This window comes from Giraffa tippelskirchi, chromosome 2 (genome assembly GCF_054371585.1).
Source record: "Giraffa tippelskirchi isolate mGirTip1 chromosome 2, T2T-mGirTip1v1.2.pri, whole genome shotgun sequence".
Lineage (NCBI taxonomy): Eukaryota > Metazoa > Chordata > Mammalia > Artiodactyla > Giraffidae > Giraffa > Giraffa tippelskirchi.
The window spans coordinates 191,472,322-191,490,857 of record NC_137276.1 but is presented as its reverse complement, the minus strand read 5'-3'; the positions used below and the strand labels follow the sequence as shown (position 1 = coordinate 191,490,857).

Sequence of the window (18,536 nt, the reverse complement as noted above, 5' to 3'; positions counted from 1 at the left end):
AGTGAACACCGAGGACTGATCTCCTTTAGGATGGACTGGTTGGATCTCCTTGCTGTCCAAGGGACTCTCAAGAGTCTTCTCCAACACCACAGTTCAAAAACATCAATTCTTCGGCGCTCAGCTTTCTTTATAGTCCAACTTTCACATCCGTACATGACCACTGGAAAAACCATAGCCTTGACTAGACAGACCTTTGTTGGCCGAGTAATGTCTCTGCTTTTTAATATGCTGTATAGGTTGGTCATAACTTTCCTTCCAAGGAGTAAGAGTCTTTTAATTTCATGGCTGCAGTCACCATCTGCAGTGATTTTGGAGCCCAGAAAATTTTTAATTTTTATAACTGCAGAGTAATATCTAGGGAAACAGTGATGATACTGCCTATCCCAGTTTATTAAATTTCCTGAGTTCTAATGTTTTGAAAAATGATGCACATCACATATTTTACTAATAAGTCATTCAGGCTTATCTAAACTTACAGACTATTGAGCACCTATGAGGGAAAAGCAGTCAATTATATTAATATTAGTTCCTGTCAGACAATACACAATTTAATATTTCATTAGATGATGAGGTGTGCACAGCATGATATGCCAACCAGGATTTCTCATGGTCCCTTGTCTTCAAGTTCTCTGATAGTAGAGAAAACCTAAAAACATTGCTAATAATATATAGCTTTACAATTCAATATTTGAAATATAGTATGTGTAGGACAGGTCACACATTTCTTGATTTTGTTTTAGCAGACAAACCTCTGTGTGTGTGTGTGTGTGTGTGTGTGTGTATGTGTGTGTGTATGAAATTCTATTCAACTGTATTCCTATCAATACCCAGAAACTTTAATTTTCTGAAATTTCACATATCAATAAGCAAAATTACATGGCAGGGTATGTACTTCATTAATATTAGTGGTATTTCAATAACTATACTCATTGTATGAACCTTTAATACATGCTATTCTATAAAAATTGCTTTGTACTTTTTAATGTATAGCCCACCTTTTATTGTTATTTTAGGTAACCACTTAAAGTTCCTCAAATCATAAATGTATTTTTTAAATAAGAGGCTGTGTATTAACTTAGATTATTTATTATTTTGTATATTATATATTTATATGTTTTACATATTCTGTGTCTATATGTTTTACATATTCTATGTCTATATATTTTACACATTATATATTTATATATTTTGCATATTACAGATCCCTGCTATCAAATTACATTGTTTTTATTTTTTAGCATTCATGATACTTTTATCAGTAAGTATATGGCAGCAGAAAATTTAAAAATCATTTCATAAATATCTCATCAATAATTTTGTAATTTGATTATTCTCAAATAAATGTATTTATTTCAATTATATGATTAGAAATTTAGTGAAGTGTAAATTTTGTAAAATATAGTTGATTGAACATATTTATTTATATCCATTCCCTCAGCACACTTCACCAAAATGAGTAAGAGAATATAGAAGGTTTACACTAACAAGGGCAAAGCAAGTGGGGAGAAAATACGTCACATGAGAATCATCAGCATGTCAACAAAATTGCAGAACATGAAAATAAAATGGAGAAGTGATAGCTCACTTAGCGATGGAACTTGTATGACTGCTTGTGGGGAGAGAAGCTACTTTCAATTTGTGCTGTTCTGTTGGGTATATACCAGTGAGTGGAATTGTCAGAAGAAATGTGTACGTTCCTCTGTAGTAGATACTACCAAATAGTCCCCCCAAATGGTAGTGTCACGATAAACTAAAATGTAGAATTACTGTATATCTTCTTTATTCATTCCTCCATTGATGGAGAATGTTTTTTTCCATTTCTTGGCTATTACGAATGATGCTGTAATAATGCTGTAGTGCAGGTAACTTTTTCATATCCTCTTTTCATTTCCTTTGAATATATACCCAGAAATAGGATTGCTGGGTCACTTGGTAGGTCTATTTTTAATTTTCTGAGAAACAGCCATACTGTTTTCCATACTGGCTACACTAACTTGCATTCCCACCGACAGTACACAAGGGTTCCCTTTTCTCTACATCCTTGTCATCATGTATCTCTTGTCTTCTTGATAATTGCCATTCTAACAGTTGTAAGGCTACATGTCATTTGGGTTTTCATTTGCATTTCCCTGATGATTAGTCGTATTGAGCATCATTTCCTGTACTTGTTGGCCATTTATTTGTATGTCTAAAGAAATGTCTATTCGGTTTCTCTGCCTATTTTTTAACTGCACATTTTTGTTTTTGTTGTGATTAAGTTGTGTGAGCTCTTTATATACTTCAGATATTATCAGTTTATCAGATATGTTATTTTCAAATCTTTTGGCCCATTCTATCAGTTGCCTGTTCATTATTTTTAACTGTTTCTTTTGCTGTGCTGAAGCCTCTTAGTTTGATGTAGTGCTACTTGCTTTTGTTGCTGGTGCTTTTGCTGTCAATATTTTTTTTTTTTTTTAATCATTGCCAAGACCAATATCAAGGAGATCTTCCCCTATGTTTTCTTCTAAAAGTTTTACAGTTTCAGATATTATTTTTTAGTCCCTACTCCATTCTGAGTTAATTTTTGTGAGTGGTGTCTAGTCAGGTACAATTTCACTTTTCTGTCTGTGGTTAACCAGTTTTCCTTACAGCATTTATTGAAGAGACTGTTCTTTCTCGATTGAGAATTCTTAGCCTCTTTGTCAAATATTAGTTATTTACTTGGGAGTTTATTTCTGGGCTCTCTATTCTGTTCCAGTGGTCTATGTATTATTTTTTATACTGACACTATACTATTTCAATTTGTATAACTCTCTAGTATAGTTAACTTCCCTGGTGGCTCAGACGGTAAAGCGTCTGCCTACAATGTGGGAGACCCGGGTTCAATCCCTGGGTCGGGAAGATCCTCTGGAGAAGGAAATGGCAACCCACTCCAGTACTCTTGCCTGGAAAATCCCACGGATGGAGGAGCCTGGCAGGCTACAATCCATGGGGTCGCAAAGAGTCAAACACGACTGAGCAACTAAACTTTCTATAGTATAGTTTGAAATCAGGAAACATTATGCCTTTAGCATTGTTATTCTTAGAACTGCTTTGGCTGTTTGGGGTCTTTTGTGATTCTATGAATTTTAGAATTGTTTTTAATGTTTCTGTGAAGAATGCCATTGGAATTTTGATAGGGATTACATTGAATCTATAGTTGGTTTGGGTAGCATGGACATTTTAGTGAATTATTGCAGTAAAGGAATATGGGCTGTTTTTCTATGTGTTTGTGTTGTCTTCAGTTTCTTTATCAAAATATTATAATTTTCATTGTAAGGTCTTTCACTTAATTGGTTAAATTCATGCCATTTTATAGTTTTTCAGCTATTGTGAATGAGACATTTATGTGCATGTCACTAGAAAATTGATTTTATATATATATATAACAAAAATGACAGGGACTTCTGTGACAGTCCAGTGGTTAAGACTTTGCCTTCCAATGCAGAGGTTGTAGGTTCAGTCTTAGGCTAGGGAGCTCAGATCCCACATGCCTTGTGACCAAAAATGTAAAACAGAAGCAATATTGTAACAAATTCAATAAAGATTTTAAAAATAGTCCACATAAAAAAATCTTTTTAAAAATGACAAACATGAGATTGCTATTGCTAGTAAATGCTGCTTATAAGTTAATAAAGTACAAGCAACCAGTAGAAAACAAACAAAGGATATAAAAGACAAATCATAGAAAAGTATAACCAAATGACCAATAAAAATATGAAAAAATGTGCAACATTAGTGGGATTTAGGAAGCTTCAATTGAAGTAACAATATTTAATTTCATGTGTTGTCAGAAGGTAAAGGAGTAACTAATATTAATGATAGGATTAGTAGGGGGGAAGGTTAGAGTGCTCACTTGCGTTTTTTGGAGCTTTCGAAATATGTTTAGAAATGTAACATAGAAATAAATATGAAGCTTCAATTGAAGTAACAATATTTAATTTCATGTGTTGTCAGAAGGTAAAGGAGTAACTAATATTAATGATAGGATTAGTAGGGGGGAAGGTTAGAGTGCTCACTTGCGTTTTTTGGAGCTTTCGAAATATGTTTAGAAATGTAACATAGAAATAAATATGAAATAATACACATACCCTGGCCCAGAACTCCTACTCTTAGGAACTGAAATATAAGTATCAACATAGGGGTGTTTACTGCAGCATAGTTTATAAAGTATTTCTTTCAAGTAGGAGATGGTTGATACAAATACTGCAGATATATTACAATGAATTACAACCATTGACATGGAGAAATTTTCATGCTATAGTTGATAATTGATAAAAATAATCTAAAGTTTATTGATATTATCTCAGTATTGAAACGGAGAAGGCAATGGCACCCCACTCCAGTACTCTTGCCTGGAAAATCCCATGGACGGAGGAGCCTGGTAGGCTTCAGTTCATGGGGTCGCTAAGAGTCGGACAAGACTGAGCAACTTCACTTTCACTTTTCCCTTTCATGCACTGGAGAAGGAAATGGCAACCCATTCCAATATTCTTGCCTGGAGAATCCCAGGGACGGTGGAGCCTGGTGGGCTGACGTCTAAGGGGTAGCACAGAGTAGGACACGACTGAAGCGACTTAGCAACAGCAGCAGCAGTACTGAAAAATCAACAATATGAAATCCTTCTGTTCATACATATGTAAATATACATCTACACAACAGTGTGTTGGCATTTTAGGAAAATAATATTTGAAGAAGAAAGAAGGAATAAAAGGTAGGAATTAGCAAAATTTCTAAATGACATTTAAAGCAAATATCCATACAAAAAGCCTATATGTTATAACATGTTAGATGTATGTTATATTCTAATGAATGAATGTTTTAATATAGAAATAGATACCACAATGAATGTTTAACCAGAACGTATATATCTGAGTAACTTCTCTTAAAAGAAAACATTAGACAGGTTGATTCCTCCAGTTCCATTCTTCTTCCTCAAGATTGCTTTGGCTATTCGAGGTTTCTTATATTTCCATACAAATTGTGAGATGATTTGTTCTAGTTCTGTGAAAAATACCATTGGTAGCTTGATAGGGATTGCATTGAATCTATAGATTGCTTTGGGTAGTATACTCATTTTCACTATATTAATTCTTCCAATCCATGAACACGGTATATTTCTCCATCTGTTTGTGTCCTCTTTGATTTCTTTCATCAGTGTTTTATAGTTTTCTATATATAAGTCTTTTGTTTCTTTAGGTAGATATATTCCTAAGTATTTTATTCTTTTTGATGCAATGGTGAATGGTATTGTTTCCTTAATTTCTCTTTCTGTTTTCTCATTATTGGAGTATAGGAATGCAAGGGATTTCTGTGTGTTAATTTTATATCCTGCAACTTTACTATATTCATTGATCAACTCTAGTAATTTTCTAGTAGAGTCTTTAGGGTTTTCTATGTAGAGAATCATGTCGTCTGCAAACAGTGAGAGTTTTACTTCTTCTTTTCCTATCTGTATTCCTTTTATTTCTTTTTCAGCTCTGATTGCTGTGGCCAAAACTTCCAAAACTATGTTGAATAGTAGTGGTGAAAGTGGGCATCCTTGCCTTGTTCCTGACTTTAGGGGAAATGCTTTCAATTTTTCACCATTGAGGATAATGTTTGCTGTGGGTTTGTCATATATAGCTTTTATTATGTTGAGATATGTTCCTTCTATTCCTGCTTTCTGGAGGGTTTTAATCATAAATGGATGCTGAATTTTGTCAAAGGCTTTTTCTGCATCTATTGAGATAACCATATGGTTTTTTTCTTTCAATTTGTTAATGTGGTGTATTACATTGATCGATTTGCGGATGTTAAAAAAACCTTGCATTCCTGGGATAAAGCCCACTTGGTCATGATGTATGATCTTTTTAATATGATGTTGGATTCTGTTTGCTAGAATTTTATTAAGGATTTTTGCATCTATGTTCATCAGTGATATTGGCCTGTAGTTTTCCTTTTTTGTGACATCTTTGTCTGGTTTTGGAATTAGGGTGATGGTGGCCTCATAGAATGAGTTTGGAAGTTTACCATCTTCTGCAATTTTCTGGAAGAGTTTGAGTAGGATAGGTGTTAGCTCTTCTCTAAATTTTTGGTAGAATTCCGCTGTGAAGCCGTCTGGTCCTGGGCTTTTGTTTGCTGGAAGATTTCTGATTACAGTTTCGATTTCCGTGCTTGTGATGGGTCTGTTAAGATCTTCTATTTCTTCATGGTTCAGTTTTGGAAAGTTATACTTTTCTAAGAATTTGTCCATTTCTTCCAAGTTGTCCATTTTATTGGCATATAGCTGTTGGTAGTAGTCTCTTATGATCCTTTGTATTTCTGTGGAGTCTGTTGTGATCTCTCCATTTTCATTTCTAATTTTGTTGATCTGATTCTTCTCCCTTTGTTTCTTGATGAGTCTGGCTAATGGCTTATCAATTTTGTTTATCTTCTCGAAAAACCAGCTTTTAGTTTTGTTGATTTTTGCTATGGTCTCTTTTGTTTCTTTTGCATTTATTTCTGCCCTAATTTTTAAGATTTCTTTCCTTCTACTGACCCTGGGGTTTTTCATTTCTTCCTTCTCTAGTTGCTTTAGGTGTAGAGTTAGTTGATTTATTTGATTTTTTTCTTGTTTCTTGAGGTACGCCTGTATTGCTATGAACCTTCCCCTTAGTATTGCTTTTACAGTGTCCCATAGGTTTTGGGTTGTTGTGTTTTCATTTTCATTCGTTTCCATGCATAATTTTATTTCTTTTTTGATTTCTTCTGTGATTTGTTGGTTATTCAGAAGCGTGTTGTTTAGCCTCCATATGTTGGAACTTTTAATAGTTTTTTTCCTGTAATTGAGGTCTAATCTTACTGCATTGTGGTCAGAGAAGATGGCTGGGATGATTTCAATTTTTTTGAATTTACCAAGGCTAGATTTATGGCCCAGGATGTGATCTATCCTGGAGAAAGTTCCATGTGCACTTGAGAAAAAGGTAAAATTGATTGTTTTGGGGTGGAAACTCCTGTAAATATCAATTAAATCTAATTTGTCTATTGTATCATTTAAAGTTTGTGTTTCCTTGTTAATTTTCTGTTTAGTTGATCTATCCATATGCGTGAGTGGAGTATTAAAGTCTCCCACTATTATTGTGTTATTGTTAATTTCCCCTTTCATACTTGTTAGTATTTGCCTTATATATTGTGGTGCTCCTATGTTGGGTGCGTATATATTTATGATTGTTACGTCTTCTTCTTGAATTGATCCTTTGATCTTTATGTAGTGTCCTTCTTTGTCCCTTTTCACATCCTTTATTTTAAAGTCTATTTTATCTGAAATGAGTATTGCGACTCCTGCTTTCTTTTGGGTTAGGGTTGGAGGAATCAACCTGCCTGACTTCAGGCTCTACTACAAAGCCACAGTCATCAAGACAGTATGGTACTGGCACAAAGATAGAAATATAGATCAATGGAACAAAATAGAAAGCCCAGAGATAAACCCACGCACCTATGGACACCTTATCTTCGACAAAGGAGGCAAGAATATTCAATGGAGAAAAGACAATCTCTTTAACAAGTGGTGCTGGGAAAACTGGTCAACCACTTGTAAAAGAATGAAACTAGAACATTTCCTAACACCGTACACAAAAATAAACTCAAAATGGATTAAAGATCTAAATGTAAGACCAGAAACAATAAAACTCCTAGAGGAAAACATAGGCAAACACTCTCCGACATAAATCACAGCAGGATCCTCCATGACCCACCTCCTAGAATATTGGAAATAAAAGCAAAAATAAACAAATGGGACCTAATTAAAATTAAAAGCTTTTGCACAACAAAGGAAACTATAAACAAGGTGAAAAGACAGCCTTCAGAATGGGAGAAAATAATAGCAAATGAAGCAACAGACAAACAATTAATATCAAAAATATACAAGCAACTTCTGCAGCTGAATTCCCGAAAAATAAACGACCCAATCAAAAAATGGGCCAAAGAACTAAACAGACATTTCTCCAAAGAAGACATACAGATGGCTAACAAACACATGAAAAGATGCTCAACATCACTCATTATTAGAGAAATGCAAATCAAAACCACAATGAGGTATCATTTCACACCAGTCAGAATGGCTGCTATCCAAAAGTCTACAAGCAATAAATGCTGGAGAGGGTGTGGAGAAAAGGGAACCCTCTTACACTGTTGGTGGGAATGCAAACTAGTACAGCCACTATGGAGAACAGTGTGGAGATTCCTTAAAAAACTGGGAATAGAACTGCCATATGACCCAGCAATCCCACTGCTGGGCATATACACCGAGGAAACCAGAATTGAAAGAGACGCGTGTACCCCAATGTTCATCGCAGCACTGTTTACAATAGCCAGGACATGGAAGCAACCTAGATGTCCATCAGCAGATGAATGGATAAGGAAGCTGTGGTACATATACACAATGGAATATTACTCAGCCATTAAAAAAAATACATTTGAATCGGTTCTACTGAGATGGATGAAACTGGAGCCCATTATACAGAGTGAAGTAAGCCAGAAAGAAAAACAACAATACAGTATACTAATGCATATATATGGAATTTGAAAGATGGTAACGATAACCCTATATGCGAGACAGAATAAGAGACACAGATGCATGGAACAATTTTATGGACTCTGAGGGAGAAGGTGAGGGTGGGACGTTCTGGGAGAATAGCATTGAAACATGTATATTATCATATGTGAAACAGAACACCATTCCATGTTCGATGCATGAGACAAGGGCTCAGGGCCGGGGCAATGGGATGATCCAGAAGGATGGGATGGGGAGGGAGGTGGGTGGGGGGTCCAGGAGGGGGAACACATGTAAACCCATGGCAGATTCATGTCAATGTATGGCAAAAACTATTGCAATGTTGTGAAGTGATTGGCCCCCAACTAAAATAAATAAATTTATAAAATAAATAAATAAATAAATAAATTAAAAAAAAATAAAAAAAAAAAAGAAAACATTAGAAACCACTGAATCAAATAATACTAAACTTTCCTTCTGCAGTATTGACATAATGTTGGGAAACATTCCTATTTTTGGTGGTTTGTTTTTCTTTGGAAATGAAATTTACATACTCTATAAATAGAGAAAAAGGAAGTGATAGAGAAAGAAGTGATACGTAAGAAAATAATTTAAAAGTTCTGAAGATTTAGGTACTGATATCCCATTTTTAACAGAAATACAAACAAAACCTAAAACTACTGACTAAAAGATAAATAGAATGCTCATTGCACTTACAAAGTAGCCTCATTTTAGACAACAGTGAATTAATTATTAATCATTCACTCATTTAACTTTTCAGGAACCTATAATAACTATATATTCAAAATATGCTAAGAATTGTGCATATAAGAAGACTAATGCCTGTGTCTAGCTTGTGGCGGTTACAAAAAATTGATAATATGATCAGGAGTTGTAATATAATATGATTCCCTGTTGTATAACTTAATTTTGAATAACCATTTCATTCATTAATATTAGCATGTATTGACTTTTCTGTGTAGGTGTGAACTGAATTCCGAAGTGTGTAATTTATAATATGTTGTACATGTGCAAATAAAATAATTTAACAATAATAAAAAAATTGTTTTTCCTGTGTTCACAGCTTGCAGACCAGGATTCTATAAAGCATTTGCTGGCAACACAAAATGTTCTAAGTGTCCTCCACACAGTTTAACCTACGTGGAAGCGACTTCTGTCTGTCAGTGTGAAAAGGGTTACTTTCGAGCTGAAAAAGACCCACCTTCCATGGCATGTACCAGTAAGTCTGTCCATTTTGTATTTGAAAATCCCATTTCCAATCCTTTTGGTCTCTGTATTCTAAATTTTAAAAAAAGAAGTGGATATACAAAATTCTGTGTCATCAATGTTGCTTGTCTTTGATAACAGTCAAGGAAAAGTTTCTCTTTCTTAGAATAATTATTTTTCAGCTGCTTACAGAGAATGTATGTTTTCCTCAAAAATCACATTGATTCCTGACATGCAACCACCAGCCCTGGTTTGGAGGCCTGGCAAATTTTTCTTAGGCATAATTTGTCCTTAGGAAATAAAAGCAGTTAAAGGTTTTTTTTGAAGATTTATAAGCAAAAGTTGTGTTATTTGCTTTAACTCTTAAACATTTAAAGGTGCACGACTTTAGGGCCATCAAGTTTGCTGTGTGGAGGGAGCTTCAGTACACAACTTTCAAAGTCACTGTGCTAATGTTACACAGGCAAGTTCAAGTTTTACTTGATATTTGTCTCTAAAGGGAGATATTTTTGAGTTTGTCCACATTTCACCTCTCACTTTCTCTCCCATTTTTGAGTTGAAACCAATAGAATATTAAATCTTAATGTGAAGGTCATTTTAATGCATGCCCCAAGAATTTTAAATTAGTAATATTCTCCTATTATTAAAGTATCATAAATTATCTGTACACTTTAAAAATAAAAGTGAATATATTGGTATTAATACATTGCTAAGCTATGCAAAAGTAAAATGTCACTTCTTAGTTATAAAAGTCTTGTTAAATACATAAATAAGATACAGTGAGATTTCACCCTTCTTGATGAATTGGTGCCACAATGTTGCTTATCTTATGTAATTTCACAGGGGCTGAAATGTATTAAAAATACGTAATGCCACATATTCCTCAGAGACAATGGATATGTTACATTTCTTTTAAATGATGCAGTTTGTAGATTTGTTTGCATTACTACAAGCTTATAAAATATAAAATATTTTTATAGAATACACTTAAAATACAACACATTTATTAGTAGATGTAATTTTTGCTTTCTGACTATAAATACTGAGTGACTACTTTCTTTAGAAAAATACAGCGTTAGAAATTATTAGCTAGATTTTTTTTCTAGGAACATATTCTAAGCATATAAGTAGGAAAAGGGAAATTCTCACTATCACTTCTCACCTAATTGTGGAAACAGTTTTGAACAGGAAAATATTTCTACTACTGGTCAGTATTTATATGTATGTATGTATGTATATGTAGATGGTGGTATTTCAAATGGTTACAGTTCTACCAGGGAAGTATCCCTAAAAACCTACATCAGAAACTAAGTAGACTCCTCTGTGAGTGATAGAAGGGAATCTGCTCTTTTTATTTTCTTGAAAAAAGAAAGTGTTAGTTGCTCAGTTGTGTCCAACTCTGAGACCCTGGGGAGTGTAGTCTGCCAGGTTCCTCTGTCCATGGGACTTGCCAGGCAAGAATACATTTCCTTCTCCAGGGGATCTTCCAGACCTGGGGATCCAATCCATGTCTCCTGCATTGCAGGCAGATTCTTTACCATCTGAACCATTAGGGAAGCCCTTAGAAGGCCATAAATAGACCGACTGACAAAGTGAAGGAATACATTGTTTCCCATCAGTATAACCCTTCAGTGAGGGGGCAGAGTAGGGAGGTGGGGAGGCTAAATTATATGGAGTGAGAGACTATTAAGGAAATAAATATGGGATACAATAAGATCTACAAACCTCAGTCATTGTTGAATCTAATATGTATATTTACTAGCTTAACATTTTAAGTTTCTTGAATTTTTCTCTCTTTAAAAAAGCTTTTTTAAAAATATATTTGATATTGTAATTATGTTTACAACTATGGTAAACTGCTTTAGCTATACTAAGTAGAAGCATACTTTTGGTCATCATTGGGCAGAGCTTTGACAGAAAACAGCATGCTGTATTGGCATAGGGATTAAAACAGAAACTCAAACAAAGGTGAAAAGTTTTGACAGCTCTCCTGAATTGGAGCCACAGGAAACTCCCCTCTCAAGGCTTCTCTCTGCTACTTTCTTGAATATTCTTTATCTTAATTTTAGCCAAAACTTACAATGGGGTACTAGTAAATTCACCATATTTTAGAGTCAAAGTATCTGAGTGTAAATTTTGGCTTTGGTACTGTAAGAAATATAAACTTGAAGTGGTCCATTTTCAAGACAAAGTAACTAGTTCTGAAGTAGCTAAACTTGGAAACGTGACAAAGTTGAGGCCTGGACTCTTTAGATAAAGTTAGGGTTGGGGAGAGAGATCAGACTGGATCCTAAAGAGATAGGACTCCACGCATTGTGTGCGCCCTGTCTCTAAACTTGGCTAATGACTTGCGGACTTGACACAGTTCTAATGGCACCTGGAGGGTCCCTAAGCAAACAGGATGTTGGGCGAAGGGATACTAGCAAGAAAGCCTTTGTTGAAAAATGTGGGTGTAAGTTGGGAAGGGAGAAAGAAGGGTACCCTATAAGGAAATAATGAGACTTAGACGAAGTCCGGAAAAATTGTACGCCACATAGTACACAACCAATGAGGAACCGGCTGGGGGGGAGGGTAGAAACCTGTGAGTTAGGGAATAAATTCCTTGTTGTAATCGCTCTGCGTGTGCCTACCCACCAGACACCGAATCTTTCAAGACCTTAGTTAAAAACTCGCTTTCGCTGTACTTCGTGTCTACATGTGCATCCGTTGGTTTTGGTGAGTGTGTTTCTTACAAATACTTACTAGCTATATAGGTTTGGGCAGATTATTTAACCTTTTAACCTCTGTTGCACCAGTCTTAGTGAAAACAATGCCTACCTCATTCTGTTGTTATTTATAATGATTAAATAAGTTATTATTTGAAAAGTGCTAAGAATAATACCTGGGCTTCCCTGGTGGCTCTGTGGTGAAGAATCCTACTGCCAATGTAGGAGACTTGCCCAAGATCGGGGTTCAATCACTATGCCTAGCTTTATGTTGGTAATATTATTCTGAGCTCACAACTTTTACCATCTGAATTCCTACAAATTGAAAGAAATATTCTGAATTTATAAGACTTTTACATAAAATATATTAAGTCCTCTAACTCTATGGATAGCTGGTGTAAATAAAATATTTTTTGAATTATACTCTGACTAGGTGAGCTGCTGCTGCTAAGTCGCTTCAGTCGTGCCCGACTCTGTGCGACCCCATAGACGGCAGCCCACAAGGCTCCCCCTGTCCCTGGGATTCTCCAGGCAAGAACACTGGAGTGGGTTGCCATTTCCTGCTCCAATGCATGAAAGTGAAAAGTGAAAGTAAAGTCTCTCAGTCGTGTCCGACTCTTAGCGACCCCATGGACTGCAGGCTCCTACCAGGCTCCTCCGTCCACGGAATTTTCCAGGCAAGAGTACTGGAGTGGGTTGCCATTGCCTTCTCCGACTAGGTGAGAGACCCTAGCAATTATTATAATATATGCAGAAAAAGCAAAGATCATTAACTCCAAAGCATCATACTTCCTATGATTGAAAGATTAGATTGTTAGGGAAGAAAAATGAAAAGCCAAGGAAAAAGACAAGCCAAGAGGTCATGGAACAGTTAGATTTGAAAGGACCAGACTAACTGCACCAAGATGCAGGACTTTTGAGGCCAAGGGTCAAATAAGCAGCTAACCTTTCCATTTTTCACTAACTACAAAAAAAAAAAAAATAGCCAAATTCTAATAGATTTTTAGTAGCTGGAAGCTCACTTAACTTATAGATTGTGTGTCTCTGAATTAACCATTCTTTAATCACCTGTATTCCAATAATACTATCTAAGAGTCACCTTCTACTGTTTTGGCTTAGCATTTGAAACTATGCTTTCAGAGAATCTTCCAGGCATATAAAAGGAGGCTTTTTTTTTTTTTTTTAATTTGGTATCATGGGCATGGAAAATTTCAATGTTTGAGTTTAAAATAAAATGGAGGACCAAAATATTTAAAATGAATAACCAACACATTTGACTAGTAAATTCCATAGTAGGGAAAGAATTCCTAGGTAGGTGTTGCCTGTTATCATATGAGTGACAGGATTTTAAGGACCTGAAGAGATCTTTCCCTGCTTCTTAGCACTATCTGCAAAACAACAGCAACCCTTAAGTTTCTGGTACAACACAGCATGTGCTTTCACCCTTAAGAGTTTTATAATTTCTTCGGATTTTCACTATAGAGATGGGTATCTTTTAATCTTTCATTTTTAAATTTTTAATTGAAGGATAATTGCTTTACAGTGTTGTTGATTTCTGCCATACAGCAATGCAAATCAGCCATAAGTGTGTGTGTATATGGAGAAGGAAATGGCAACCCACTCCAGTATTCTTGCCTGGAGAATCCTAGGGACGGTGGAGCCTGGTGAGCTGCCGTCCATGGGGTCGCAGAGTTGGACACGACTGAAGCGACTTAGCAGCAGCATATGTATATATGCCCTCTCTCTCCAGCCTCCCTCTGACCTTCCCCATCCCACCCCTTAGGTCATCACAGAGCACCTGGCTGGACATCCTGTATTCTACCATAGCTTCCCACTAGCTTTCTGCTTACTCATGGTGGGATATATATGTCAGTGCCACTCTTCACGTCCCACACTCTCCTTCCCCCGCTGTGTCCACAGGACCATCCTCTATGTCTGCATCTCTGCCCCTCCCCTGTAAATAGGTCTCTTTTTACACTCCATAAACTTGAGACACATATATGGTACAGTTACATAAATATTTTCATTTTTAGAGCAATTCTACATTAAGAACAGAATTAAGAGAAAGTATGGAAATTTCCCATATACCTCCCTCCCCACACCCAGATAAGCATAGCTTTCTCCAGTATCAATATCCTTCACCAAAATGGTACATTTGTTATATTTAGTGTACCTATATTACCATATCATTGCCACCCAAAGTCCATAGTTTACCCCGGGATTCACTGTCGGTGTTGTACATTCTTTGGTTTTGAGAAATGTGTAATGACATGTATCAATCATTATAGTATCATCCACAGGATTTTCACTGCCCTAAAATTTTCAGGGTACATATTCATCCTTTACTCCCACCAACCTATGGCAACCACTTATTTTTGTATTGTATCTATATCTATAAGTGTGTGTGTGTGTGTGTGTATGTTATATAATTAGAATGATGCAGTAGAAGATTTCAAATTGGCTTCTTTCACTTAGTAACATAAGGTTAAGTTTCTTCCGTGTTTTTTTGTGGCTGGATAAGCACATCTGTTTTAAGTGCTCAATAATATTCCATTGTCTAGATATACCACAATTATTTATCCATTTACCTACTAAAGAACAGCCTGATTATTTCCCAGTTTCAGCAGTTATGGATAAAGTGTTATAAATATGCATGTGTAGGTTTTTATATGGACATATATTTTCAACACTTTTGAATAAATACCTGAGAGTGTAATTGCTGAATCATATGGTAAGTGTACATTTAATTTTGTAAGAAACCACCAAACTGTACTATTTTGCATCCCTATGGTAAATGAGAGTTCCTGTTGCTCCACATCCTCATCAACATTTAAGGGATTTTGGCTGTCTCTGATAGTTATGTAGTGGCATCTCATTGTTGTTTAGATTTGCATTTTCTTGATAATGTGATGTGGGACATCTTTTCATGCACTTATTTGACATCTGTATATCTTCTTTGGTAAGGTATACACATAAAGATTTTTAGGGGCTTTGGATGGCTACAGATAAAAAAAACAAAGATGTCTTCATAATCAAAACTAATTCCTCAAATATTGATTATAGGGATCTAATCCTTAAGTCTGTTGAGTTGGGCTGTTATTGTTAATTTCCTCTTTGCTATTTTGTTTCCACTAACCATCCTTAACCTATAAATATACTCAAACTTCTGTAATTAAAAATGTTCCCAGCCCAATAATTTTTCTCCCAAAGCAAGTACTTGGAAAAGCAGTCTTCATTGGCTACAGTTACTTCTTCACACACTTTTAATTTACTTTTTATTATACTGCATTCAGATTTTTGCTCTTCACCCTACTGTAATCACTTCAAGTAAACTGTGTAAGAAAAATTGACCAATGATCTAATTTGCCATATTGTGTTAGAAACATTTTGTCTTATTATTCATGATGTTTAACTCAGTTGGTCTCTTCCTTTTTCTTGAAACTATTTGTTCTCTTTTATTCTAAGACTCTGCAATCCTCCCCTTCACCCTCTTAATTTTCTGAACCTCGTATATGTTGGCATGGATGGTTTCTCTTCTTTTGCTCACCTGTTCAGTCAGTCACTGAGTCATGTCCGACTCATTGTGACCTCATGAACTGCAGCATGGGAGGCTTCTCTGTCCATCACGAACTCCCAGAGTTTACCCAAACTCATGTCCATTGAGTCGGTGATACCATCCAATCATTTCATCCTCTGTCGTCCCCTTCTCCTCCTATCCTCAATCTTTACCAGCATCAGGGTCATTTCAGATGAGTCAGCTCTTTGCATCAGGTGGGGCCAAACTATTGGACTTTCAGCTTCAATATCAGTCCTTCCAATGTGACCCCATGAAGTGCAGCATGGCAGGCCTCTCTGTCCATCACCAACTCCTGGAGTTTACCCAAACTCATATCCATTGAGTCGGTAATACCATCCAGCCATCTCATCCTCTGTCGTCCCCTTCTCCTTCTATCCTCAATCTTCCCCAGCATCAGTCTTTTAAGATGAGTCAGCACTTCACATCAGGTGGCCAAAGTATTGGAGTTTCAGCTTCAACATCAGACCTTCCAAAGAACGCCCAGGACTGATCTCCTTTAGGAGGGACTGGTTGGATCTCCTTGCAGTCCAAGGGACTCTCAAGAGTCTTCTCAAATGCCACAGTTCAAAAGCATCAATTCTTCAGTGCTCAGCATTCTTTATAGTCCAACTCTCACATCTGTACATGACTACTGGAAAAACCATAGCCTTGACTAGACGGACCTTTGTTGGCAAAGTAATGTCTCTGCTTTTTAATATGCTGTCTAGGTTGGTCATAACTTTCCTTCCAAGGAGTAATGTCTTTTAATTTCATGGCTACAGTCAACATCTGCAGTGATTTTGGAGGCCACCCCCCAAAAAATGTCACCCACTGTTTCCACTGTTTTCCCATCTATTTGCCATGATGTGATGGGACTGGAGGCCGTGATTTTAGTTTTCTGAATGTTGAGCTTTAATCCAGCTTTCTCACTCTCCTCTTTCACTTTCATCAAAAGATTCTTTAGTTCTTCTTCACTTTCTGCCATAGGGTGGTGTCATCTGCATATCTGAGGTTATTGATATTTCTCCCAGCAATCTTGATTCCCGCTTGTGCTTCATCCAGCCCAGCGTTTCTCATGATGTGCTCTGCATATAAGTTAAATAGGCAGGGTGACGGTATACATCCTTGACGTACTCCTTTCCCAGTTTGGAACCAGTCTTGTTCTATATACAGTTGTAACTGTTGCTTCCTGACCTGCATACAGGTTTCTCACGAGGCAGGTCAGGTGGTCTGTTATTTCCATTTCTTTCAGAATTTTCCACAGTTTATTGTGATCCACACAGTCAAAGGCTTTGGCATATTCAATGCAGCAGAAATAGGTGTTTTTCTGGAACTCTCTTGCTTTTTGAATTATCCAGAGGATGTTGGCAATTTTGCCAACATCACCTGTTAAATGTTAATTTTTCTCCTACTCCTTTTTTAGCTTTCTGTTCTTATCACATGTTGTCAGTTTCATGGCCTCAACTAGCAACTATAAATAGATGATGCCTATATTTTTATCCATATCCCAGTCTTCTCTCCTAAGGTCCAACGTCACCTCACCATCTCATTTTGTGATCTGACAACCTGTGTGTGCCAGAGAAACCTGCCTACATCTCCAATCTTGTGTCACACCATACTCTCCTTGGTTGTTAAACTCATGGACTTCCATGGTGCTGCACTGTTCTCATCTTTAATGTTAAAAGTTTTCTCTACTTGAAATTCTCTTCCTTTAGGTCCTTTATCATGGTTTTCTTATTGCCAGACTCAAATGTCAATCAGACAAGTATTTTCTGACCACCTGTTCAAAAATAGAATCTCTCCCAGTTACTCTTTTTTATATCATATTTTATTTTTATGCATATGTCACTCTTAGAAAATATCTGATTTATTTGTACACTCACTTCCTTGTTTATTTTCAATCTACCTATAGTAGATTACAAGTGGATCATGAATGTTCTTTCTTTACTTTATCTTCAGCACTAATAATAATACCAGGCAAGTGCTGGGCACAAAATAAATATTAGAAGAACAAATCAACTAATAATTTTAGCTCATCTTTGAAAGTCACTTTTATTACTTCATACCTCAGCCTACTAATTCACCCCAGCTTGTTTCTTTATCATGATGTATCCTCCTCTACCCATGCATCCAAGCAAGAGAACTTAACTCATAACCCTGTCCCTACCCTTGATGTGTCTCAGTAGTCACAAAGCTTGTCAGTTTTACTTTTTAGTATTTCTTCTGTCCATTCCTTCGTATCAACTCCTAGTCCTTTCATTTTTGGTAAGGCCATCAACTCTCCCTTGGGCTAATGTAATAATATTTTGGCAAATCTCCTTCCTTTGGTGTTCTATCCCTCCAAATAGTCTAAACTATTAGAAAATATTATTTTTAAATAAAAACAAGATCTTGATTATTCTACTTTTTCCTAGGCCTAAAATCTTTTAAAGCCCAGCACCTTTTTGCCAGAATTATAAGAGTCAATGCAAGGGTATCCAAAGTTCAGCCCTGGCCTTTTTTTCCATCTGTAATTTTA

At 36.1% G+C, this 18,536-nt stretch overlaps 1 protein-coding gene across 5 annotated transcripts in view; it reads left to right on the top strand.

Annotated features, from left to right (window-relative positions):
• The window catches only part of EPHA6 (EPH receptor A6), a 946,574-nt gene that overhangs the window by 374,061 nt on the left and 553,977 nt on the right, over positions 1-18,536 (top strand). For all 5 annotated transcript variants that reach the window (XM_081572572.1, XM_081572573.1, XM_081572575.1 and 2 more), the window contains one exon: positions 9,615-9,770. In XM_081572572.1, the coding sequence (XP_081428698.1) occupies positions 9,615-9,770 (156 nt within the window). The remainder of the gene's footprint in view (positions 1-9,614; positions 9,771-18,536) is intronic.